A 25,414-nucleotide genomic window follows, 5' to 3' on the forward strand; every position below is an offset into this window, starting at 1 on the left:
AGGTACGTGAAATATTTGTGTGTTGTTTTTGCTTTATTATTGTCATGTATAGCTACATAGAAGTATTGTGCAAAGCACAACGAATAAAATCATGATAAATTTTTTGAAATTTCTTTCAACTTGAAGGTGCACTTACTAATATAGCTTAATGCTTGTGAGATAAATGGAGTACATTGTATTGCCATTTAATAATCTACTATTCTCAAATAAATACAATTCAAGAATAGCCCTTATTAAATTTGTAAAAAATCAGTAATTAAACTTAAGTCTTATTATTATTATTATAATACGAAAGGGATGAGTCTATTTGTCTAAATCAAGTGAGAATAAAAATTCATTAACGAATTTAAAGACATAGATTGTCAATCAACTTCTAATTTTCTAAAAGAGCCAGAGATTCCGTGAATCGTAGAGTCGCTTGAACCAACGTCAGCACAACCAAAGCCTTGTTTTAAAGCTGATACTGCACCTTCCCGGGCTTTTTCAGAGTACAAATGTAGACGGACTCGCATCCTATCATGACTGAGGAGCGTTGGTTTTAATTCTACGAGCTCCTTTCGCCAGAGATCTTAAATAAATTAACAATCATTAAAACAATTATAATATCAATTAGAGACATTTCTTATACTAAAAGAGTTTAATTCTCAATTTCACTAGATAATTAACATCATTAAGCTCGGTTCATGTAACACTTTAATTATTAGATTATATAAATGTATTTAAACTCTTCTTTATTTTAATTTTAACAGACTTAAAATTTTTTCTTACCAATCATTTCTTTCATAGGCATGGTACCACCATACTCTTTTGGCAACATGCTGGCATCCATTTTATTATTTAATGCATCTTCGAGACTGGTATATAATTTAACCCGTTTCCTGATCTTTTCTGAGATCAAGGACATACCGAAATCCAAGGCAAACTTCAAAGAAGGATGTGCGTTTATTGCGTGTACTTCTTTATGCCTCATTGGAACTGTACGCTACAAAAAAAAATTTGAAATTCTCATTAAAACAAATATTATTTCTATTTCTTAAATTAACATCTTTCTTAAATTTGTACATTAGTATTCCACTTTCACTAATTTGATGAAATTCATGTTTGACAAAGACTACTTTATATTAATAAAAAATTTCTTCAACTCAAAATCAATCGAATTTGCATCATCTATTGAAGAAGAAGAAGAAGAACCGGTTTTTTAAAACCGATCATTACCAAAATGTGTCGGTTATGTGAATATGGCCTTGGATTGATTAACCAACCCAAACTTTTGAAAGAATAAGTTAAAATGAAAGGTGTACGATGTTATGTCTTATTTTTTTTTCACCACAGGATATTTCTTTCTTATATAATATATTCATTATTCAATATCCTACCATAATATTAAATTGATGTTTTGTTTGCTAATTTTGTTTTTTTTTTTTGTATCATCATACATACCTCACCATTTTTGACGATACGAACTGCTTCACGAGGTGTGAATAGGGTTAAATGAGGAAAGCTAACTCCAGCACCATCAGCAAAATGAACAAAGCCGCGTACTTGACTTTCTTCGTCTTCCATGAGAGCTTCATATGTAATGGCATGAATTTTGCACATGTCTGCATTAGTGAATTTATAAGGATCAAAAACACCTGAAAGAAAATATTAAATAAAAATAATTCAACCTGAAAATGTGAGTGGAAGTGAGTCCAATGATATTAAAATTATCAGAATGATTTTCTTCAAGCTTCAAATGTAAATAATTTATGTTCTATTCAATGAATAGGTACTTTGGCACACCCATTAAATAATACTTATATCTTACATAAGTTAACAACTTATAAAATGTAAAATTTCTTGATTTTACAAATGCCAATAGATAATATTACTTACCAGGTCTAGCCACTATTACCCGACGACCTTGAGCATCTCGACCAGGCACAGCAAAAATATATCTGACAAAGGTAAATATTCAATATTATGCAAATTTTTGGGTTTCTTGGTTTTTATTATACACCTACCCAAGTGATAGTAGTTCTTCCATATTAGGTTCTGTGATGTCTAATTTAGTAAATGCTGGATGGTAAACTTGTCGGAGCAAAAGATATCTTTCTGTAGCCTCTTGAGCCATGGGTACATTAAACTTCTTTGTTCTTAAGAATCTCAGAAGGAATCGAGCATCTAATTTGAATAAAATTAATCATATTTTGATTTAAAAAAAATTCAAAGCAAGAATGCATCCATTTAATAATAGATTGGTATAAAATAAATAATAAATTAAAATTTAATTAATATAATTAATCAATCTTACCAAGGCGAGAATTTTCAATTCTTGGATTAAGTTTAATCCAATTTCGCATTTGTTCCAATGCTTGATCACGAGTATTTTTGTCTTCTCTAAGTTCCTCTTTGGCCAATTTTTGAGTTTCTTCTGACAAAGGACATTGATAGTCATCAGCTTCAGTAATCCATTCGATTGCGCCCATGGTTAATTTTTATTTTAATCTTTTTCTCCTTGTAATTGATCCTTGAAAATGACCTAAGCAAAAAAGTAGTATGAATGTAAGAGAAATACAAGTCAAGGAAAAAAACAAAGAAAGTAATGTAGGTCAACGTTCAATCAGCCGGACTATTAGCAGTCAGGCACTTTCACTTTTCCGGGTTAGCTTTACGACCTCAAAACCCAGTATATTACTATATTCCTAGTGTCAAAAGATAAAAGTTGATAAAGTGTCATACTCCAGAAAACATATAGGAAAAAACCTTGAAATTAATGAAAAAAAAATATTACAGTGGAATCAAATGTAATATATGTGTAAGATGTTATGATATAACTGTTTTAAGGATAACATAAAAGACGTAATCATCGATCCAATATGAACACTCGTATGATTGTTGTTCCGTAATAACTTTCTCCTGTTATGCAATTAAACTTAAGTATGGGTTGTTCACCCATACACCATCTCTTTGCTCTGAGTCACTGGGTCTCCAATTCCAACATCAAATAGGTACATTCAATAATAAACATAATATTAATTTATCAACTCTCTAAAACATAACAAGCATTCACTCAGTTTTTTTTTTGTTTGCAGATACAAAGTATAATGGAATTGTACTTTTATAACAAAAAAATCACTTTTAAATCATCTCAACAAGATCATTGAACAAAAAAAAAAATTCATCATCATGAGTTATTGATTATTCTTGAGAATAAATACTTTATCTACGTAAACAGTTCAATAATTAATTAAACGTGTTTCATTTAGAATAAAATACAAATTAATTATGTAAATTTTCGTCTTTAAAAAATAAATTGTCATTGATTGGAGTCATAAACAACAGTAAATTTTTTTCTGCAAAATTATATAAACAGTTTATAATGTAAGTAATTTTGTTTCATGTTACTAAAAGATATCCTTGATCAACAAACTATTTGGCATGGAATATCCTTGGTAAATAAAATCTAAGATAAAAAGTTTGATGTCCTGTTTTCCATTAATCTGTTGTGAATTTCAATGAAAAAATTGCCCTTGATTTTCGAACAAATGTCATTCTTTCTCGTTCGACTATCAAGTTCAACGAGTAATCGAGGACTGATTGAAATTCACAATGAAGTGTGAGCTCGATCAGGATAATACTCATCGATAAGATTGAATATTTACTAGTAAATTATGACCCCGACATCATCTATAAAGAAGCTTTTGAATAATAAATAAATTGTGTGTAATCATTACTCATCATTGTAAATGAAAAAAATATAAATAATTATTTGTTCTTTTTTCAAGTCAACTAAAATTCAATAAAAATATCTGATAATTAATTTTTTTTCTGTGAAAACTGATCCAGAATGTTAAAATGATCTAATTGATGATAGGAAGTAAATGTATATTGTTCTCTATTTTCACACATAAAATACTTTGCATAATAACTCCAGTAATTTGTGATGAGATAATGTAACAAAGTTATAATTAACATGAATAATAGAGTGTAATAAAAAAATAGATCAAAAACGTGTCTGAATAATTATGATAGTAGAGATAGAGAATTCACAGTAATTGTTATTACGTCTTAATTATCTCACTTATGCAAAGCTATTGCACGAATGCATGTTACGTTTTACCCTATGTTTCTTATCTAACTATTACAGTAACCATAATCAATTTAAAATCATACACTCAACTATTTTGTCATTTGTTCATTAATTAACAATGAGACAGTCAATTATCAAATAATTAGTTTAACATATAAATAATTATATATTATAATGAGAAATTTTTAATAATTTTTTAAATTATACACTTTTGAGAATTGATTTAGAAACACATAATTGAGTTGATAAGAAATATAAAATATATTAAATAAAACTTGAAATAAAGAACACATGCACGTACCCTAAACGGTGCTCTCGTGCGGCAAACTTGGAAGCGACTCCCCTTTCGCTGAGGCCGATCACTCTTTTATAATTTAGAGGAACTCGACTGAGTCTTCTCCTTCTCTTGTCGAGAATTACTCGTGGCTTTTAGCGATCAGTTGTCAACTTTTACGATCAACTTATTACTACAGAGTTATCAAACGACAATTCCAAATTACTTTATGTCATTTGTTATGAAAAAAAAAAAATAGACTTAGAACTACTGGTGAACAATTTGAAAGTATAAATCTAGTGTTTAACAAACATTTTATCATCTTAGACTAATGTAAAATGATAATTGATATTATGTCAATACAATTGTTTTAAGTGTTAAATAATATAACGTAACTTTTTACACATAATTTTAAAATTACTCTATGTAATTATCTTATTACTATTATTTACATTTATAAATAATCTAATTATTTTTATAATTATATTAAAATTTATGAACAATAATTGTTGTACGTTTTCTTTTGTTCTAGACGCATAAAAAGGAGAAAAGAACTTGAGAACCAGTGAAAGTTTTCCAAGTATGATAAAACTCCACTTTTATAAGGCTCTTTATTTGATAATATCTTCACCAAAGATGGATTTTTTAAAGAATAAAATATTATCTAATTTTATTGCAAAATAAACTATTAAACAAAATAATTGAATTTAAAAATAACGTTAAAATATTTCTAACGTAACAAGAATGTTTTTAATTAAAAATTTTCATTAAATTAATTACTCATTGTTTCGAATGAAATGAAAAAAAATTCAAAAGCACACATGTACTTGTGCTTTGTTATATCATTGAATTTTATTGCTTTGAAGGTATATGTAATAGGTATATACGAAGTCATTATTTTTTTCTTCATACAAACATAAAAATCCATAAATATAATGATTAGAATGTAATGATCCATAAAAAATATTCGAAGCATGATCACAAATGATGGATTCAAATATCATGAAAAGAGCACTGCACCATTTTTTTTCTATTTCCTTTATACTAATACCATACTTAGAAATAAAACTTTCTTTTAATTCAATTTTTTCATTTTGCATAACTGACTGAACGTAATAATATGTAACGCAATACTCACTTTCCTACAATTTCATGTGTACCCAACATCTGACACGCAATATTCAAGGGAGTCCTGATGTTGCCACTTCGCAATAATCAAAAAGTGAAATGTAATTGTACTAAAAGGATAAAAGACTAATTTATTTAGATAAACTGTCTAATTAAAAATTTATGTTTTCATAATTCAATTAAAACTGTTCCAGAAAGTTAACTATTGTAGAAAAAAAATTTTTTAATGAATGCTGTACATAATTATTGTTTTAATAAAATTATACAACTTTGTAACCAACCAGTGTTTATTGAGATAGTATAAAAATAACAACTCACTTTTGATATCACTTATAATTTGAAAAGGTATTGATTACAGTGTTGAATTCATATAAAGTTGAACTTTAGCGTATGCTCCTTTACATCCGCTATTAGCAGTTACAAGACTCTTCCTTACTTCTTCGAACTGTTGACCGCTCAATTTAATATTATTCTTCCTTGCTTCCTTTTCAATGCAAGCATCAATAACTTTTAATGATAGACATTTGAAACCAATTATCTTAACAGGAATGTTTTCTTGAGAAAATAAATTTTCAACTTTTTTAATATTCACATTTAAATCGAGCGATCTAACAAGATGATCATCAATTGTTTGAGGATTTATTATAGCAAGAATAATAACACAAGGCCTCTCTTTGTGATCATTAAAATATTTAACAAATTCAATTAATTCTTCAAGATGATTAGATTTAAGATTTTCAAGTATCACTAAATTACATTGAAGATTTGATAAAGCATCGTAAGCAGGTACAATAGAATCCTGGAGTGGTGGAGTATATTCAAAAACATTATGCGGATGAGGGAAATGATTTACAATTATTTCTTTAGTGAAGCTTTTCCCAACTCCTGTTCCACCGATAAAAACAACAACACTAAAATTATCTGCATTATGATAAAAATGTTCAAGTAACTGATTCATTGCTTCATCTTGACCAAGTACATTATTTTGAAGTTCCAGACTTACATTAGTAAAATCGAAAGGCATCTCCTTGGTATTATATAGTAAACCAGGAAATATTAAAGCAATGAAACTGACTAGTAAAATTATTCCGAATTGAACATATCTTTTTTTTGATTGGCTTGATTCTTGAATCACTTCCTGAGGTATTAACGATCGAAGATTTTTTTTAACTTGAGAATAATCTAGAATTTTATTTTGAATATTCGACTTGTTGGAATCACCCTGGTGCTCAACATTTTCTTTTATTAATAATGAAGGTTTTTTGTAGTTTATTGCCGGTCGACTAGTATTTGATGAAACATCTGTTGCTGATAGTATTTTTTCTGTTTTGATCACTGAATTTTTTTCGACAGATTTATGATCAGAGATTTTTAATTCATTCAATGCTAAAAAGTCGGAAGACTCCGTAGTTGCATCTACTTTTTCTTTTTTAATATTCATCTTCATTAAATCTTGAGACTGATTTCGTGGTGGCCAAGCAAGGTTGGAAGCTGAATTATATCTCGGAATATCTTTTTTCCAAATATCAGAACCATTTAATTTTTTTTCATTAGTAATAAACGTAGAATACTCAATTTTTCTGTAATAAAAAGAGTACGCTGTTAGAATCAAATTTTTACTAAATCACAATCTACAAGTACATAAATAATAAAAATATTTTATAGAAAGCACCTTTTTTGACTCATTATATGTTATTGATGTCTGATTTTACGAAACTTTTTTTCTATAAGGTCATTATCAATGTAAAAAAGGGGTTAATAAAAAAGTTAATAGTACATAAATTTTATAAATCTATGCGATAATATTATTTACTAATTATTACTTGATATTATTGGAGCCTTTAATATAAATTTGCTCATAACTGTACTGCTTAATGAGACTTCCAGCGCTATCAGTTGACTGATAAATTATGCGGCGGTTAGAGGTCGGCAATTCTGAAAAACTGGCAGTTCTGGTAAGTCCTTGGAGAGACGAATATGGCAAAGTCAACGTTGCGTATTTTTCCATAATACTTATAATTTGCTAAAAATATTTACTTTTCTTAAAGACATGCTGATATTCAATCTAATAAAACTTTATCGATGTTCATGAATTGTTTGTTAATTTAATTAAAAATAAGTGTGATAAGAATATTAGATTTACCTTATTTTATTCTTCTCGAATTTTTTTTGGTAAATAATACAATAATGTTCTTGAAGTCACCAAGTTTTTTTATAGGTTATCTTGTTTACAAAATATTAATTATGGAAAAAAATAATTATGAATTTATTTATCTGCAATTTGTGATGTTATTTTATAGAGAAGATTAATAACGTATTTATGATTTCACTAGAAACTAATTATAGATAGTTACAAAAAATGAAAAAATACCGGCATAACAGATAGCCTAATTTACATCTATTTATCATTCACTAACTTATTTTTAGTAAACACAAATTTGAATTTTCCGCCACGACTAAATCCGGAAATTAAAAAAAAATGTTCTAAGTAAAGTATCAACAATTGAGATCGTTTTTTTCTTTATTTTTTCTATAACATTATCACGAATGTAAATAATTCTCTTAATGAGAAAAATACAAGGACGAGTCAATTGTTATTACTATAGGTAAACATTTGATTTTTTATGAAAGAAAGTTTGATTAAAAACTAAATAGACATCAATTTGTTTTTTTTTACTATACATATAACACAATTGAGCATTACAAATTTTTTTTTCCTCACAATTGTAATAATAACAATACCCTGCAATATATTGTAATGCGAAGCCATGCTTTTTTAATATGATTAATTTAAGTAGAAATGTAAAGAATCTTTTTTTATAGACATAAAATAACACTTTGATTTGATATGATTTATGTATAATACATGAATTAACTCATAATGTTTAATGAGAATTACTTTATTAATTGTTTTTCGATGCATTCACTCATCCAATATCACCAATGAATCAACGAAGTTCAAACTTCCAATTAATTTACATAATTTAACAACTGATGATTTTCTTTTTTTTTAAAACGCTATAAGTGCTTGTTATTTACTGTCAGGTTTATCATTATTCCTGTAAAAAAAATATAAAAAATTTACAGATATACAATAATACAAAAAATGTTTGATCTAAAAAATTTTTAAAATCATTATTGAAAGTTTGTAGAAAAAAAAATTGATTTATCATTTTTACCTAGTCTCCGGAATTTTATTTTCAACGGCTTCTATTGGAACTTCAGAGGCATCAGGCGTAGTTACATTTATACTTTCGGGATTTGCTTGATTAACATTAACTTCTTTTTCTTTGTGACTATCATTATTAGTAACTATATCTCTGTCAATCCCTGAGGATTTTTTTTCGCTTGTAACTGTCGTTGTTTCAGGTACTTCCTGTTTATAAGCTTCACATACGCTAAATTGTTCGGGGTTTATTTGTACAGAATTAGCATTAAATGTACTATCAAAGTTGTTAAAATCGGCCCATTGATCTGGCTCTTCTGCAGGAAATGTTGAAGATGAAGAAGCCCATGGATTGACTTCAGGTAAAATAGTACTACTTGGCAACGGCTCAGAAGCATCCCAAGCTGCAAAATTTAACGTTTAAAATCATTTGTAATTTTTACCAAGTTATAAAAAACTTGAAAAACTTACGATCTTCAGAATCTATATCCATGTGAATTTCTTTAGTGTCTTCGTCTTCATCAGACGAAATTGAATCATGCTGTTGTTTAAATGGCCAATCACGCTTATCAATAACAGTTTGAAAAGTTAATTCACCTTCATCTACCCACACGATGCCATCATCTTCTAGGCCGGCTTTTTGTTTTTGTTCACAAATCTTTAAAACAAAAAAAAAAATAATAAGTGCACTGCAATAACATCGCAATCTCTATCATAAAATATTTATACCAATTATTTCATTTTTACCTTATTAAAAACTTCTTCTTGATTAACTAGATCTTCCTCAGTTACGCTAAAAGGCATTGTGGTTATTTGGTCGACGGAGTTACTAGGCCTAATAAAAATTCAAACATGATAGATTATTAAATTATTCAATGAATAAAATAACTGGAGAAACATAAAAATGAAGATTACTCACTGCAAGGCATCATTACCATCATTGAATTTGTCGTCATGAAAACCATAGTGTTCAATAAATTGGGATGTCATTTGTTGTCCCTGATAATTTGTATAAACCTAATAAATTTATTTAAATTATAATTTCATATTATCATAATAATGACCTATTTTTCATTTTAAGAATAATTAAAATAATTATCAACCTGTTGAACATAGGCATCTGGTGTATATGGGTTAAACTCTTCTGCACTATCTTCTGATGATGTCATGTATGGTTGTGTCTTTCCTCCCTTAATAAATAAACACAATAAACAACCATATTCATTATGAATATAATTAATAAATAATTTTTGTTTCTTTTTATGCTATAAATAATAAAACTCACAAGGAGTAATTGATGAGTAGCATTAATTTCTACCAATTGAGTATTTACAATTGTTTCCCATTGTTGCAAACATTTCTCTTCTAAATTATGTTTTAAATAATTATCAAAATCTTCACTTTTTTCAGACTTCTTTACAATGGTGTTAGCTATGTTAATTAAATGGCCCATATAACCCTGACGAATTCCATTTTCTTTATTTCTGTTGAGAAAATTTTTTTATCAGTAATCTATTAATTAAGTTATTAAATAAATATGTCAATTAAATAATTTACTGTTTATTTTCATTTTTATCCCAAGCTTCTAAAATACGATCAATTAATTTACATTGGGCAAATATCTGAAAAGAGAAAAAATTCAATATTTATCAATTATATGATTAATAAAAATTAAACAAATCATTTAAGTTGTAAACTTACGTGCGTATAAACTAAATTGCTATTTTCTTGCCAATCCCCATTAATTACTAAAGCAAGGCATTGATCTACTTGAGTATGCAAAAAATTATTCCAAGAGTACTTGAAAAATAAATCCAATAAAGTCTGGAATGTTTCTAACTCCGACATTCTTTGAAATACTTTGATATTTTCTGTTGAAAGAAGTGCAGTAAATAATTTGGCAATATGTAGGCGAGTATTTCCTAAAGGAGACTCTAATAGTCCAACTGTTGTTTTTACAGGAGGCTTCTAAAAATTTTAATACAATTTTAAGATAACTGTAATGTACTCTATATTATTTTGATATATTAAAAGAACTTATTATTATTGTTGTCATTAATCTTACAGGCGGTGGATTTAATAATAATTTTTGTAGTTTATCCAGGTACGGTAAAGTGGCATTTTGGATTTTAATACGATCAATATTATAAGTTGTATCTTCTCCAGGATTATTTGCTTGCATTTCTCGCTGAATTGATATACTGAAATTAGTTTATTGCATTATATGAACAAAACAGTTATATGCTCTAATATAAAATTATGACAACTTCTTATAGCTCAAATTTTTATTTGAATCTTTTTTTATTTTATTTCAATTCAGGACCATTATACTTTAAATCCTCTTTAATTAATTTCATCTATTCCACGACATAAGCTTACACGAAAATTTTATAAATAATTCAATTATAAATTTACCTATTTGATTCCTGGCCAAGAAGAACTAACAGCACTTGAATCCCACCTACGATGCTACTTTCCGATTGTTCATCGCACAAAATTGTATCCAACAATAACGTAACTGATTCTTCTCTGTAAATATAATGATTTAATAATTTTAAAAAATAATTTATTAAATAACATGAAATTTAAGTTGTAAAAATTTCTTACGATTCTAATGTATTGAGAATAGGATCTGGATCAGTACGTTCTGTGGACGTTATCCTGTATTCGCGAGCAGATTTAATAATATCACAAAGTAATTGCGCCGCATTGGTATGTTTATTTGGGTCCGCAGTAGGCGACAATAACTTAATCAATTGTTGAATAAGTTGTTGAGTGTTTAACCACTTTTAAAAATAAAAAATAATAAAATCAACTAAATAATGGATGAAGTAATTAGTAACAATAATATAGAAATGCTGAAATCATCTAACATATAACAGAGAAATGTAAATACATGTGCACTCAAACCAACTCTAAAATAAAAAATAATTCTTCTCACATTTAAAATATTTGGTCGCATGTCCGCATCCTCGACTTTTGTCACCAGCTTCAGAACCAAATCCATTATTGCAGATGTTTCTAAGTGCTGTAACAGTCGATCCACACATTTTTCACGACCCTTAAGAAATTCTAATACCTGTAGACACATGTATTGATAGGAATACCAATTCTGGGAGGTGAAATAGGATCAAAGGATTAATGATAATTGGCATCATAGGAAGGAAAAGGAAAAATATACTTAAATAGATAATTTGATCATTAATTTAGCTTAAAATTAGAATATTTGATAAAAAATTTTAGAGCAGTCATCAATAGATTTAATATTAATAATATTTACCTGATCACTTTTGCGAATTAAAAGAGTACCAATGATTTTACTGAAAAACGATGCTAAAAGCGGATTCAGTGGTTTATCTGTGTCAATGAAAGAATATAATTTTGCCAAAAGATTTTCTGAACCTAAAATACATTATAAATATTTATGTTTTATCATTTATTTTTATAATTCGAATATTTAAAATTTTTTAGAGTTCATTTTTACCTGCCAATTTTTCATTTATCGTTTGAACATTGCACGTAAGTATTTCACAAGCTATACTTGCATACTTGTACCTCCACCTTTCTTCAACGTCAAGTGATGGTTCTTTAGTTGATAAAATAACTAATTCTTCGATTACTTCAGGCTTGGTTAAACTATAAAAAATAATAATAATCACACATTATCCACTTGTTCAGTTTTTTCACATTTGAAAATGTCATTTTACGTCAACGAGAAAAAAATTACAAGACATATCTAATGCTTGAAAATTTTTCATTAAGTCGCTGTTGACATTTAGTACTTTTTATTAGCAAATTAACATCTTCATTGTATTAATTAAGTCTTTTCTACAAAACTGAACGGAATATCAACTTACTATTCAACTAATTTTTTATTATGACTTTTAAACTCTGTTACAATTTCCTCTTGATCTATCAGCTCTTGTAGTCTGACATCCTGTAAGAATCGAAGCAAAACATAAAAAGTGGCAATTGGTCATTGTCAGCCATGTCTTAATCATAATGCAACTAGTGTAATACATAAATATATGAAAAAAAAAAAATTTTACGAATATAAAATGTCAATCATTGAGCATAAAGTTTATTTTGTAACAATGACTAGTTGTTGTTAAGAATCATGCTTACTTCTTTGTCGAGTAATGCTTCAATTTCTGGCGACAGTGTATACATGTTGGACCAAAACATGTTGGAGCCACGCTGGCTTTCAAATAAGCCTTGGACACTGATAAATACTGAATTTCTTAAGTATTTTAGCCTCCCACAGCATCCGGACGAATACAGCCACAGAGTACAAAATGTAATACTGAGGAGGTAAACGCGGTAAATGTGGAATTAACTAATCTACTACGGTAAGCACATCAGTTTTGCGATCGTCACTGCAATTTCATGTGCTTTAGAGTCTAAGTTTAACTGCGCACGCTCAATGAGTAGAAAAAAAATTATACCACCATTTTGAATTTCCATTTACAAAATCTAATTAATAATTGAAGATTAGTAATTTGTAAAAAAATACATTGAGTTGTTAAAAAATCTGAAATTAAATAAAAATAATTGCTCCGATTTTTCAAAGATAATATTTCTGTATAGTTAATTGTAAATCTACAATAATGAATGTTGGTTATGTTTTCTTTTTTTCTTTATGATCACGAAAAATAATGAAATGTACACATACAGTTTAGTACATTCTGCTATATCACTATATACATATAAGTATCTATCATATATAGTTGTGTAACCAATTGTATATATATAGATGAAGATCGAGATATATATACGTATAGATCAACACGCGTGATTGTAATATCGGCCATTACTAAACGGTTTCCTCGAGGTATTTAGAAAAGTGAAATATTAAACGTTTATAATAAACACTGCATTATTTTAATCATATTCTAAAGAAATATTTTGAATTACTAAGAAGTAATTATAAGGATGACATCGATGTTGAGATATGTTAGATACGTAAAAAGACTTAACGAAGTTGGACAAAAGGTTACACTCAACCAGCAAGTACTTATTACCGGCAGAAAATTCATTCTCCAAAATGATCAAAACTTATTTAAGTAAGAAATTACATTATAATTTAATGCTTAAAATGATCAATGATTATTATTTATCAATTGAAATACATGCTTTCATAAATTCCCATTTTTATTTACTTTCAATATATATTTAGATTCTCCTGAATTTTTTTTGGCAAAATTAATAAAAAATTTTACACTCATAAAACTGTTGAAAAATTTTATTAATTTGATTTGATTACTGTTTTTATAATAATTTTACTTTCTACAGGAGTTATGCAACGGCTGCGATTCAATCTAAAATTAAGATCTATGGAAATAATGCAAAGTTTCAACAATTTGAAGATCATGTGAAACGACACGGAAAAATATCTAAATCAGAGATTTATGCATTAATTAATGAAATTGAAGAAATAGGTAACGTATCTAGTTTAGATGGGCTTTTGTTAATCAGGAGTTGTGGAAAATCGCTTTATGAAAGCGACTTTAATGAAAGCATAAAATTAGTTCAAGAAGTATGGAGTACTTTAGAAAATTTACAGACTCCTATGGATGTTTCACATTTTAACGCACTACTAAGTGTTTATCTTGAAAAAGAGTATGACTTCACGCCCGAGGACTTTTTAAAATTTATGGAAAAAAAAGGGGTTGAACCAAATAGAGTAACATATCAAAGATTAATTAAAAAATATTGTCAGAAAGGAGATATTGCAGGAGCTACAAAAATGCTTGAAATAATGAAAGAAAAGGGTATGCCACTCAATGAGGATGTTTTCAACTCATTGATCTTAGGACACTCAGAAGCAAATGATATGGAAAATGCATTAAAAATACTGAATGTGATGAAAACAGCTGGAATTTCACCGTCTGCTGATACTTACACTGAAGTAATGTGTGCTTATGCAAAACAAGGAGATTTTGAATCAATTCGCAAAACTTTATCTGAAATTTCACAGAAAGATATTACACTTTTAGACTCACACTATTTGGATGTATTTTATGCATTGGCAATTAATGGACATACAGATAAAGCTGAAAATTTTTTAAAAGAAATTCCATCAGAAATACATTCAGATAGTGAGATTTCTAGATATTTAAGTAGATTAATTTTTGCAAATCATACAGATTTAGCTTTAAAATTATTAACAGAAACATCAAAAAATTTGACCAGACAAAAAATCAGATCTGGAACATTGATTAGAGCGATGATAATGAACAAGACTCCGGTAGAAAAAATAATAAAAATATGTCGATATTTAGACGAAGAACTTCAATATAATCGTGCATTCCGAGTTGCATTATACCAAGTATTGACACGTGATCCAAAGTTAGAATTAGCATCCCCATTAATGAAAGCGTGGAAAGAAATTGGAGGTGAAATAAGGGAACATTACTTTTGGCCTTTATTAGTTACAGAAGCTAAAGCCGGAAATATGAATGGCGTAGCAGATATTCTCAAAAGTATGATTAACGATTTTCAAATTATGCCTGCAGAAGAAACCTTAAAAAATTACGTTCTTCCTTATATGTTTGGTACTTGGGAGAGTACAATTACTTTCTTTGAACCATTAAACATACCCAAAAAAATTGTTTATAATTCAATAGCTGATCGCTTATTAATTGAGCGAAAAATAAGGCTTTGTGCAACATTTGTATCTTCATACCCTGAATCATATTCAAAAGACCTTCTGCTTCGACATCTAGTTGAAGCTCTCAATGCTAGAGATGATGTTGAATCTTTTACTCTCATTTTACGACACTTGAGTGAAAATTCGGAACCGGCAGATCCTGATAAAATTCCTATTTCTTTAGTCGATGCAGCATTGAGAGAGGTAATGGATGTTATTCCAGAATACAGATCAAAACTTATAGAAAAGCTTCTAAATGAGTTTGTTAATGCTGGACTGAGCATGTCTCCAGAAGTAGCAAATGAAATTAGAAATTATTTAAATAATTCTTCCATAGACGATGTTGAAGAAAATCTTAAAAAACTAAGTTCTGGAAATTTAAATATCGTACCTATGGAAATATATAATCCAAAAGTAACGGATAACTCACAAGATAAAATAATGAACATGAGAAAAATATTAAACTTCCGGCGAAGTTTTGCAAAATATGCAGACGAAAACAATTTCGAAGAAGCTTATGAAATTATACAAAAATTACAAACTGCAGGATATGATGAGGTGGGTATTTATGCTCGAGCAATTCGTCTATTTTGCGATAATGAGTTTTTGATTGGAGCTGAAAGTTGTGTGGTTTTTTTGAAAAATAACGCTCCTAATGCTACATTAGATTTGAAGAAAATTTTCAAGTATGCTGAACTTTTGATAAAAAATGATCGATTTGATGATGCAATAGAATTTTTGACAACAGCGCGTGTTGCTAATGAATCGGAAAAGAATTCTAAAGAAATTGCTCGTCAAGTACGACATGTCCTGGAAACTACATCGAATAAAAAAGATGTGGAAAATTTGAATAAACTTTTCAATCTATTACATTCTAAAAATTATCTTACTATAGATAATTTTTCTCTTGGTCCAATGGTAAAAATCCATACTTTAAGAGGTGATTATGCTAAAGCTTTAGAAGTATTTGAAAATGCTTGTATCAATCATAAATGCACTCCTTATAAAAATATGTTAATAAAAAATTTTATCGAAAATGAAGATGCCGATTCTTTACAAAAAATTACTGATTTGAATTCAGAAATTTTTGGTGAAAGCAATGCACTTTCAGATTTAGCTTTTTGTTTCCTCGAATATGGACAACCGAAACAAGCACAAAAAATTTTTGAAACACCTGGTTTGAAAATTTTCAATGAAAAAATTGCATCTGCTATCGAACATTATGACAAGTATAATAAAGATATTGCTATCAATGAATTAGTTAAAGTTACCAAAAGCGTTTTAAGAATGGACAGATCGTTTTTATATGATAGTATTTTAAAATTATATCAGCGTAAGAATAATTGGCAAGCTGGACTAGCTCTTTGGACTGATATGCAGGAAGAGAACGTTCAACCATCAGCTTATTTTCTGAGTGTTTTGAATTCTTTATTGAAGCAAAATAATCAAAGCTCTCCTTTTGTCTATGATTCATCACAGTCATCAATTACAAGTTCGTCACAGGATACTGCATTTTATGACGCTGTACGACAAAAAAATTATGACGATGCTGAAAAACTTCTCAATACGTCATCTTGGACAAAACAGCAGGCTATTTCAAAATATAATAACTTAATAATGGCTTTATTAGATCATGGGGAATTAAATCGTGCTTATACTATTGCTAAAACATTAATAGATAAATATGGTGTGATTGATAAAAGTGTCTTCAATGAATTAGGTTATAGGCTTATTGAATCAAGAAAATATAAAAATGCTAAAGAACTTGGAAATTCATTAAATCCAGACATAAAAAAAAAAGTTAATTATGGAAAAATAGTTAGCCATGCAGAGATTGCTGAGAAAGGATTGAAGTATTTTATAGACAATTTAAAGCCTGCCGATAACAATAAATATAATGAGAATCAAATTCATTTTGGAGCAATCGTTCACGACTTACTCAAAAATTCAGAATATGTTAATGAATATGAAGTATGGGCCAAAAAAATGTGGGATTTGGGAATACACCGAACAATGCATGCTTTATGGAACTATTACTTTATTGTCAATGACGAAAGAGAAGCGAACATTTTTGATGAATATGTATCTGGAAATCGAACATTATTGATAAAGCCAATAACTCAAGTTGCAATGAAAGAAAAAAATCCAGCTTTAATAGAAAAACTAATTGAAAAAATAGATAAAATGCCATATGTAATGACAAATATCAAAACATTAGTACATTCTGACTTAATAAAACTTTATCGTAAGTCAATAATATTATTTTAACTAATTATCTATTTTAAAATAATTATGTTTTATATTAATTTTGTTTTTGTTCAATCATGTAGTTGAAATGAATCGACCTGAAGATGCATTTGCCGTTTTACGTAAATTCTCTAGACGTCAAAATCTAAATAGTATTCCTAAAAAGTTATTAATTGCACTGCGAGATAAATACGAAATGACCGGAAAGAAATTTCCCTTGATCGTTGAAGAATTAAGTATGGTTTTTTCAATTTAATATAAAAATTGTTCTCTTAACTAATTTATTTGATTAAAAATACAATATGATGAACAAATGATTTATTATTACAGATAAATCACCAATTGGATTGGAATACGAGGATAGCCAAAAGGATGATAAACAATTAGCACAAGCTGAGATATAGATACGGTGTAGTTAAACTGTAATTAATATCATTTAATAATTGTATTTAGAGATAAGCCATTTCTATCTTATAAAAATTTTTATCCATTAAATCGTTTGTACAAGATTGTTTATTATAATCGAATATCATTTAATGATGACTTCGATAACGATGATTAAAGTTTCTATTAAAAGAAAGAAAGATTATTATAATATAATAAATCATCTCATTCGTAACGTAAAAAATACATTCTAAACTTAATGAATATTTATAAGATTATAAAATGGAAAATATGATGTACAGATAAAACACAAATATTTAGTAATTTCAATCTATTTATTTAAAAATCATTGGTATCATAATTTGTATTTCAACAATAATAACAAAATTTTTTTAAACATATTTATTTTTTTTGAAGTTAATTTGCACTATAATTGAAATCATACGATAATTTTTTTGTAAGGAATATTCCATTGTTAAGAATAAATTATTTTATTATTGCATAAATATTTATAAAAAAATTATATTTCAAAGTTGATATTTCAATTAATAGAAGGATTATCTTATTTGAAAATAGATAAATTTGTTATTATTATAAATTGATTACTATAACGTGACTAAAATTACTTACAGATATTAAAATTAATAGACATTATGATTAAAGTATTTAAGGCAATTTTAAAATTCGTTTGTACAAAAATATTATGACATTACATAAAATATGTACGTGTCAAGTAATTTTTACATTTTTACTCTTAAATAATTATTTTTGTTCACATATTTTGTTTAAAGAGAAAGAAAAACCAGTAAAATTACAAAAATTCTTCACACCAATCACATAAACATTGATAACAATCTTGTGCTTGTTTGCTGTTTGCACTACATATATCTTTCATCCATTCCAAAAAGAGCTCGTGATTCTTTTTAAGTACCAAATATTGTCCAAGAACGACATAAGCCTAGAAGGAATAAAAATTGTTAGTAAAATTGTAATACAATGGTTACTATTTATAGATTATGATTCATATTGCTACAAACTTTGTCAAAACCGGCAGCTTCTAATCGTCTGCCTAAAACTTCACCAACACCAGCCAAATCTGTGACTGGCTTATCACCCATAGGCTCAGCTACAAAATTTTTATACTTTTGTGATGTACTAGACATTGTTGCAAATATTTTTATTGCTTTTAGTTCTTGATAAATGTGAATATAATATTTGGTTTAATGAATATGCCACCAAGTGTAAGCAATTTTTATTCTCTGACGCTTTTTTAATGTATACTTCGTTTTAGAGGGAATAATAAATACAGACAGTCTAGCCAACATAGAAATAAAGTCTCCATATAATGGTTAAAAATTAGGGATATTAATTCTTTAGGGTACATATCTATGTAATACGTAATTGTAAATGCGTCTTTCGTTACTTTTTGTACATATCGCGATAATTACGGACAGCAAAGAGTTCAATGTAAATTAAACTATTTTTTCATTGTTCAATTTCCAATTTGTTAATAAAATTAAAATTCTCTCCATAAATATCCTATACAAGTTTTATAATAGTTTTTTTCTATATTTGTAAAACTTGACAAAGGAAATTCGAACTTATATTTATACTGCTCCGAAATGACAGAATGCTAATGATATTAATGTTTTCATATGCTCATCAGTAAATATTCATATCACAAGTGATAGTTTAGATTTTTTTCTGTAAATCTGTGACACCTGTAACATTCAAAAATGAGTTCAGGATTTATATCTGAATCTGAATTATCTGAACAACGAAGATTAAGACAAGAAGAATGGGAACGAGTGAGGACTTCTGATCAACCTCTTGGTAAAATTCATGCATTTACATTTGTTTTACCAATCAATTATATTTATATAAAAATATTATATAAAAGAAATGAAAATATGTCAATTGAGCTGTGTTTCTAAATTTTAGAACGGCCTGAAGAAAAATATGATCCCAGATCACTTTATGAAAAATTGCAGGAACAAAAAACTAAACGTGATTTGGAGTATGAAGAAGCCCATAAACTAAGTATGCACATTGCGTTAATAAGCTAACACTTTATAAACGAATAGGTTTTTTTAATTCATTAATTCATCATTATCGAAATTATTTTTTTTCTAGAAAATATGATAAAAGGATTGGATGATGATGAAGTAGAATTCCTAGATCTCGTAGACAGGACTAAATTAGAAGAAGAACGGAAGAAAAATCTAGAAGAAGCAAAAGAAATGCGTGATTTCAAAGCTGCAGTTGCTTCATTACAAGAGAAATCATTAGATGAAAGGTTAAAACTCGAACTTAAATCACCTCAAAGTACAAATAAAAGTAATTCTAGTGGAAATGGAAGAAATTCTCAAGTTCGTCTCTTGGCTGGAGTTGTTGTTAAAAAGTCAGATAAAACTGAAAAATCTCCGAAAGAATCTCCACCTTCAGGTAATATTCTTTCCCTCCATAATTGTATTTGTCACAATGACAAAAATTTAATAAAAAAAAACTTACTATCAATTAATTGCAACAGTGAATTTAATTTTATTTGATATAAAAAAAATGTTACAGAATCAAAAGGCGTTAAAAGAAAATTATCTGAAACCCAATCTGATGAGAAACCCTCTACAGAAAATAAAACTGAAGAAGATGAAAAAGAGCGAAAACATCCAACAGTTGGAATGAAATGTATTGGCATTCTACCTGGTCTTGGTCCTTATAATGATTCAAGTGATAGTGATTGCAGTTCAGATTCAGAACATGATGAATGCGACAATCGCGTGAAGTATGATCTTTTAGGAAGGAAAATAGAAGTAGATATTGAAATAAAATCTAGAGAATAAGAGAAAAATCGTTTCTATCACACGAAAATTCTACGAAACAATAATTTTTTTAAAGAAATGTATACATATATCAATAAACAATAAGACAATTAACAAACAACAAAGAAAGGTTTATACGTATTGAACATTACTATGATACGGTACAATTTAGAAAGTTCATTTATTAAAACAAATAAACTTAAATGACAACATTTTAATAATAAGGATAATCGTTAATATTAGTGTTAATTATTAAATCTACTATCAACATTAATTTAATTTTTTTATTACAATTATAATACAGTAAAAAGATAACGATTATCAATAATATCATCTTTTTTCTTTTTATTTACAGCACAAATAGTCGTTATAATCCTCAGAAAACTTCAGCTGAGAATTAAATCGTACCGAAGAATTGCTGCTATTTTACAGCTCTGTATAAATTAATTGTTATTTAATGCGTACTTTAATCACTGTAACTTACATTATATTGTGAAGTAATACTAGTGTTTGATATAATTCATTTATAAAATATTGAAATAAAAATATTCAATTTATCTAAAAACCATGTATTACTTTACAATTTTTGTGGTAAATATAATAATCACTTATTAATGATTACCGTAGCATTTTTTGAACCACGTCCAGTTCTGATTTTTATTACAAGAATTAAAGATTATTTTTATGATTTTTTTTTTGTATAAAATATATTTATTTCACTAATGTGATTCTTGACCTAAAAGAGATAATTGTTTAAGGAATTGTCTTGCATTTACTAATGTCGTTGAACCATAAACAACTCTTTTGTTGGCACCATTTCCAGTCTTTTGCTGAAAGCAAAAACTCTTTAGATTATGATAACAGGAAAAGTTGAAACATTGTTCAAAATTTTACACTTCGTAGTTTGAAATCGTACATTAATAAATAAGTTGTGAGTAAATTACCTTAGCATAGTCATATAAATTTTGATATTCAATATAATTTCCACCGCCAACTATGAAAACTATTACGTCTTGAAATATTGTGCGATTTTTTGGAGCTTGTTCTACTTGTTTCAATTGTTTAGGATCAAGATAATAATATTCTTCTGTGCTTGAATTCATCTTCATTTCCATTAACTCATCCACGATTTTAGTAACAGGTAAATTCTATAAATAATTTACAAATATTTATATTCAATTAAATTTAATACAATTTCAAAAAAATATTCAATGAAAGTAATAAATATTTTATAAGAAACAAAAAAAAATTAAACTTACATGTTTTTTAACAACTAAATTTTTAACACCTTCCATTACAAATGAAGATCCTTGATTCATCAATTTCGAAAACATGCTAACAGTTTTTGTACCACCCCCTTCGTAACTACTCTGAATACCAGATAGTTTGGTGTAATTTCTATTAAAAATATTCATTACATTTAAAATGCATTCATGAAATTCTACAGAACAATTTAAATGTACTATTACTTACTTCCATCGTTTAATATATATAAGTGGATTCAAGTCACAACCAGCATTAGCCAATGCTGTCTCATGTCTATTATAATCCATTTCAGAAATATTATTACATAAGTAATAAATAATGAATAAGCGAATTTTATCCTCGGGAGTCCCACAATCAGGATCATTTATAATATCTAAGATACTTTTATCCAAAGTCTGTTTACTCATGATTTTTTCTTCAATTTCGAAAAATGTATCTAATCTTCGTGATTTAATTGAGTTCAAAATTCCTGTAGCAATAGTTGTATGCATGTCTATTAAGCGTTTCATATCCAAAAGTTGAGGCAATGAATTTATTGCATCGGATATACGAGCATTATTATTAGCTACCATTTCTCCACCAATTTCAACCTCTCCATCGATTCCCTAAAAACATTACGATAATTTGATAAACTCATAATATTATTAATTATAAATAATATGTAATATTATAATAATAAACTTTTAATACAAACCATAGAATTTTTTAATTTTTTTACTTCTTCTTCACACACCCGGTATTGTTCAAGCTCTTCTTGAATAGCTTCGGCAACACGCGGAAAAGGACTTCCTTTATGTTGATACCAGAAACGATCAGTATTATTTAATTCACAAGGTCTTGTTTTCGATCTAGCACCACCGGTAGGAGATCTTCCGACATTCTCTTCGACAACTAATCTATTCAAAGCTAATTCCAACACATCATGAGCTAGTGCTTGATAAGTCCAAGTATGATGAAGAGGAGTAGCCATATCTACACTTCTATCTAAAACAATTAAAAGTGGTCGTTGAAAACTAAAATGTCCAGCTCCACCAATTTCTCCTTGGAAAAGACTGTTCCTTGTGTCCCAAACATTCTCTCTTAATTTTTTATCCAACTTTTTAGCTACCATTTCTGCAGCATTTCCTCGAGGACATCGAATTATTGGAACAGTTCCCAATGTAACGAAAACAGAGAATAAACTATCAACAATAATGTCCATAATTGATTCTATTTCAGTGTCTTTCATATCGCCTCGATTAATTGCATGATAAGAAATTATATCACTGTTTTGGTGTCTTAAGATGAACATATCATCTTCTAACGTTATAAAATTGAGGTATTGGTCATAGACTTTTTCAATCTTAGCAACAGCACCCGCAATAAGAGCTGCTGCTGCTAAATCTTCCATCTTTTGCCGAGATATTGGAGATATGAAGTTTAAATGATAATTATCGTACAATCCACTCTGAAAATCTTGACCGATACGACCTAAATTTTCTTCTGTTGGAGTACAGAAATATATTGCTGGGACTTCGGGAATTACATCTCTGTCAGAATGTAGTTGCCTACGAAAAAATGATTTATTATTTTAAAAACTAAAGTTTCGATAATTTTTGTGAAATAAAAAAAAATTATAGTAAAATTTTATGATCTTATTTACATACAAATGATCCTATTAATTAAGAATGAAACTACAAGAGTAAAATTTTATTCTCAATAATTCTTTTATATTCAAAAACTTACATGTGTAATGTAATTCCTAAATCTCTCAATTCTTTTACTGATATTAATGGTGATATTATATCCTGTCCTACTCTGTCATATATTAAAATCTTCCACGTAGGCACAGCTGTAGCTTTACATTCTGGTTGATTCAGATTTAACATTTGTTTCAAAGCATCTGGAAGAAAGTTAAATTGATTTTAATAAAATAAATAAAAAAAATTATCCAAAAATAATGATTCTTTTTCTCAATTCTGAAATATAAGAGTAACAATAATATAAATATAACCAAAAATTTTATAAAACGTAAAATCATATACAATGTAACTACTATAAAATATCATCATACTTATTTGTTTATCTCTTAAAGACATCATATTTGCAAATGTGAAAACTGAATATTCAAGAAATAAATGGTGTTATTATAACAATGTGTTTAAAGACTCAATGAAAACTTCTAATTTGTTATTTCAACAAACAAAATATTGCATTTTCGTTTTTTTGTGTAATTTATGGAACACTGGTGTCACCTACAATTTCAATGAATAGTTGAAGAAGTTAGGCAGTAGATGGCCAAAATCATGCTCTGAATTCTACAAACAACATAAGTTATTTAGAATAATAAAATATAATTTCGCAAAATTTACATATTCTTAAATGAAATTATTGATAACAAATCGTTATATACTCCTAAATAATTAATTAGGATTTACAACTTTATTTTATTTTATCTTCTCAGTAATTAAGAGGTTATACACAGTCAAAAGTCTTTTTATTCAAAAACTGAACATTATTTATTAAAATAGTAATAATTGAAATAAAATATTTTATCTGAACAAAGTTCGGTTATTGAATTAATTTGTAAAAAATATTTTATTTATAAAGGTTTGTATTATATCTGTTTATAATATTTTTATCCATGAATATAGAAAAATTAATGGATTCTTATAGATGAATCTCCAAAACTTTCATATCCCTAAAGAAAGAAGAGAAGTACCTAAAGTAAAACTTATCGATAAATTACATCGTGTATTTGTTTATACATGCATAGGAATCGGAGGAATAACTGGAATACTTTGTGGAATAATAACAGCTAATTATTTTATAAATATAAGACCAGAAGTAAAACGTCTAGCTCTTCAGAAAAAAAAAGACCTGCTTGAAGAAGGGTCTTCATTTGAAAATAATGAAATTGCTGAAGTTTCATAATTAACTAAGTTTGTTAGAAATATAAATAATTATTATAAACTTAATATTTTGTAAAAATAGATTTGATTATAGAAATTTTATTTCGTTTTTTAATTGATTATTTTTATAACTTTTTGTTTGATCAAATTGATCATTTGATCAAATTAGATAAACATTAAAGTTTAAAGATGTACTTTCTGCTAAAACATACATCATTAACCTGAAAAAAAGATGTCGAAAAATGTGATTAAGAATTAAGGATATTCAATAAATAAAAATACCAAACGAGTATATTTCTATAAAATTTTGTGGCAGTTATATTATCATACTTTTATACAAGTTTACCAATCGTTACTTTTATTTTTCACTTAATCTTAATGAATAATCTTCATTCTTTTATATTTTCGTAGTATAAAAAGTCACTGCGATTGCACATTTAAGTAAGAGATTTTAGTTTAGAAAACATGACGAATAAATCTCTATATATTTACATTGATAATTTTCACAATGATTGATA

General features: G+C 27.6%; 7 protein-coding genes and 1 long non-coding RNA gene across 11 annotated transcripts; 3 read left to right on the plus strand and 5 right to left on the minus strand.

The window, feature by feature from the left end:
• Positions 1-14: 14 nt before the first annotated feature.
• Positions 15-4,518, minus strand: LOC118072105 (clavesin-2-like). Its single transcript, XM_035091720.1, has 7 exons — positions 4,374-4,518; positions 2,294-2,521; positions 2,004-2,163; positions 1,876-1,937; positions 1,441-1,634; positions 769-982; positions 15-568 (listed from the first exon to the last, which is right to left on the minus strand). The coding sequence occupies exons 2-7, from the start codon at positions 2,466-2,468 to the stop codon at positions 363-365; spliced, it is 1,011 nt and encodes a 336-aa protein (XP_034947611.1). The 5' UTR covers positions 2,469-2,521; positions 4,374-4,518; the 3' UTR covers positions 15-362.
• Positions 4,519-5,715: 1,197 nt separating this feature from the next.
• LOC118072127 (uncharacterized) lies at positions 5,716-8,008 on the minus strand. 3 transcript variants are annotated; one of them, XM_035091764.1, is made up of 3 exons: positions 7,618-8,008; positions 7,298-7,510; positions 5,716-7,054 (listed from the first exon to the last, which is right to left on the minus strand). In XM_035091764.1, exons 2-3 carry the CDS (start codon positions 7,480-7,482, stop codon positions 5,827-5,829), a joined length of 1,413 nt encoding a protein of 470 aa, XP_034947655.1. In that variant the 5' UTR covers positions 7,483-7,510; positions 7,618-8,008; the 3' UTR covers positions 5,716-5,826. The 3 variants fall into 3 exon arrangements, with proteins under 3 accessions (XP_034947655.1, XP_034947654.1, XP_034947656.1); XM_035091763.1 differs by having other exon boundaries at positions 7,298-7,497; positions 7,618-8,007; XM_035091765.1 differs by lacking the exon at positions 7,618-8,008 and adding an exon at positions 7,147-7,198 and having other exon boundaries at positions 7,298-7,314.
• Positions 8,009-8,286: 278 nt separating this feature from the next.
• Positions 8,287-13,148, minus strand: fmt (phosphatase 6 regulatory subunit 1-like protein fmt). Its single transcript, XM_035091762.1, has 17 exons — positions 12,766-13,148; positions 12,498-12,577; positions 12,125-12,276; positions 11,921-12,042; positions 11,582-11,752; positions 11,248-11,426; positions 11,056-11,169; positions 10,706-10,841; positions 10,342-10,608; positions 10,198-10,262; positions 9,926-10,124; positions 9,744-9,830; positions 9,560-9,657; positions 9,388-9,475; positions 9,112-9,298; positions 8,654-9,044; positions 8,287-8,533 (listed from the first exon to the last, which is right to left on the minus strand). The coding sequence occupies exons 1-17, from the start codon at positions 12,823-12,825 to the stop codon at positions 8,506-8,508; spliced, it is 2,424 nt and encodes an 807-aa protein (XP_034947653.1). The 5' UTR covers positions 12,826-13,148; the 3' UTR covers positions 8,287-8,505.
• A 136-nt stretch (positions 13,149-13,284) lies between these two features.
• Positions 13,285-18,031, plus strand: LOC118072125 (leucine-rich PPR motif-containing protein, mitochondrial-like). The gene is made up of 4 exons (XM_035091760.1): positions 13,285-13,703; positions 13,933-17,534; positions 17,620-17,772; positions 17,867-18,031. Exons 1-4 carry the CDS (start codon positions 13,573-13,575, stop codon positions 17,938-17,940), a joined length of 3,960 nt encoding a protein of 1,319 aa, XP_034947651.1. The 5' UTR covers positions 13,285-13,572; the 3' UTR covers positions 17,941-18,031.
• A 488-nt stretch (positions 18,032-18,519) lies between these two features.
• baf (barrier to autointegration factor) lies at positions 18,520-19,234 on the minus strand. Its single transcript, XM_035091087.1, has 2 exons — positions 18,958-19,234; positions 18,520-18,878 (listed from the first exon to the last, which is right to left on the minus strand). The coding sequence occupies exons 1-2, from the start codon at positions 19,081-19,083 to the stop codon at positions 18,732-18,734; spliced, it is 273 nt and encodes a 90-aa protein (XP_034946978.1). The 5' UTR covers positions 19,084-19,234; the 3' UTR covers positions 18,520-18,731.
• Positions 19,235-19,328: 94 nt separating this feature from the next.
• Positions 19,329-21,211, plus strand: LOC118071740 (PSME3-interacting protein). Of its 2 annotated transcripts, XM_035091086.1 has the most exons (5): positions 19,329-19,753; positions 19,862-19,960; positions 20,054-20,365; positions 20,489-20,702; positions 21,095-21,211. In XM_035091086.1, exons 1-5 carry the CDS (start codon positions 19,657-19,659, stop codon positions 21,138-21,140), a joined length of 768 nt encoding a protein of 255 aa, XP_034946977.1. In that variant the 5' UTR covers positions 19,329-19,656; the 3' UTR covers positions 21,141-21,211. The 2 variants fall into 2 exon arrangements, with proteins under 2 accessions (XP_034946977.1, XP_034946976.1); XM_035091085.1 differs by lacking the exon at positions 21,095-21,211 and having other exon boundaries at positions 19,332-19,753; positions 20,489-20,864.
• Slh (sec1 family domain containing Slh) lies at positions 21,009-24,237 on the minus strand. The gene is made up of 7 exons (XM_035091084.1): positions 24,059-24,237; positions 23,731-23,887; positions 22,700-23,552; positions 22,213-22,610; positions 21,999-22,137; positions 21,684-21,887; positions 21,009-21,569 (listed from the first exon to the last, which is right to left on the minus strand). Exons 1-7 carry the CDS (start codon positions 24,084-24,086, stop codon positions 21,459-21,461), a joined length of 1,890 nt encoding a protein of 629 aa, XP_034946975.1. The 5' UTR covers positions 24,087-24,237; the 3' UTR covers positions 21,009-21,458.
• On the plus strand, positions 24,214-25,201 carry LOC118071742 (uncharacterized). Its single transcript, XR_004690937.1, has 2 exons — positions 24,214-24,594; positions 24,661-25,201. It is a non-coding gene; the product is annotated as an uncharacterized lncRNA (long non-coding RNA).
• Positions 25,202-25,414: the final 213 nt, after the last annotated feature.

This window comes from Chelonus insularis, unplaced genomic scaffold, assembly GCF_013357705.1.
Source record: "Chelonus insularis isolate UGA/USDA-ARS -01 unplaced genomic scaffold, ASM1335770v1 contig_88_pilon, whole genome shotgun sequence".
Classification (NCBI taxonomy): Eukaryota; Metazoa; Arthropoda; class Insecta; order Hymenoptera; family Braconidae; genus Chelonus; species Chelonus insularis.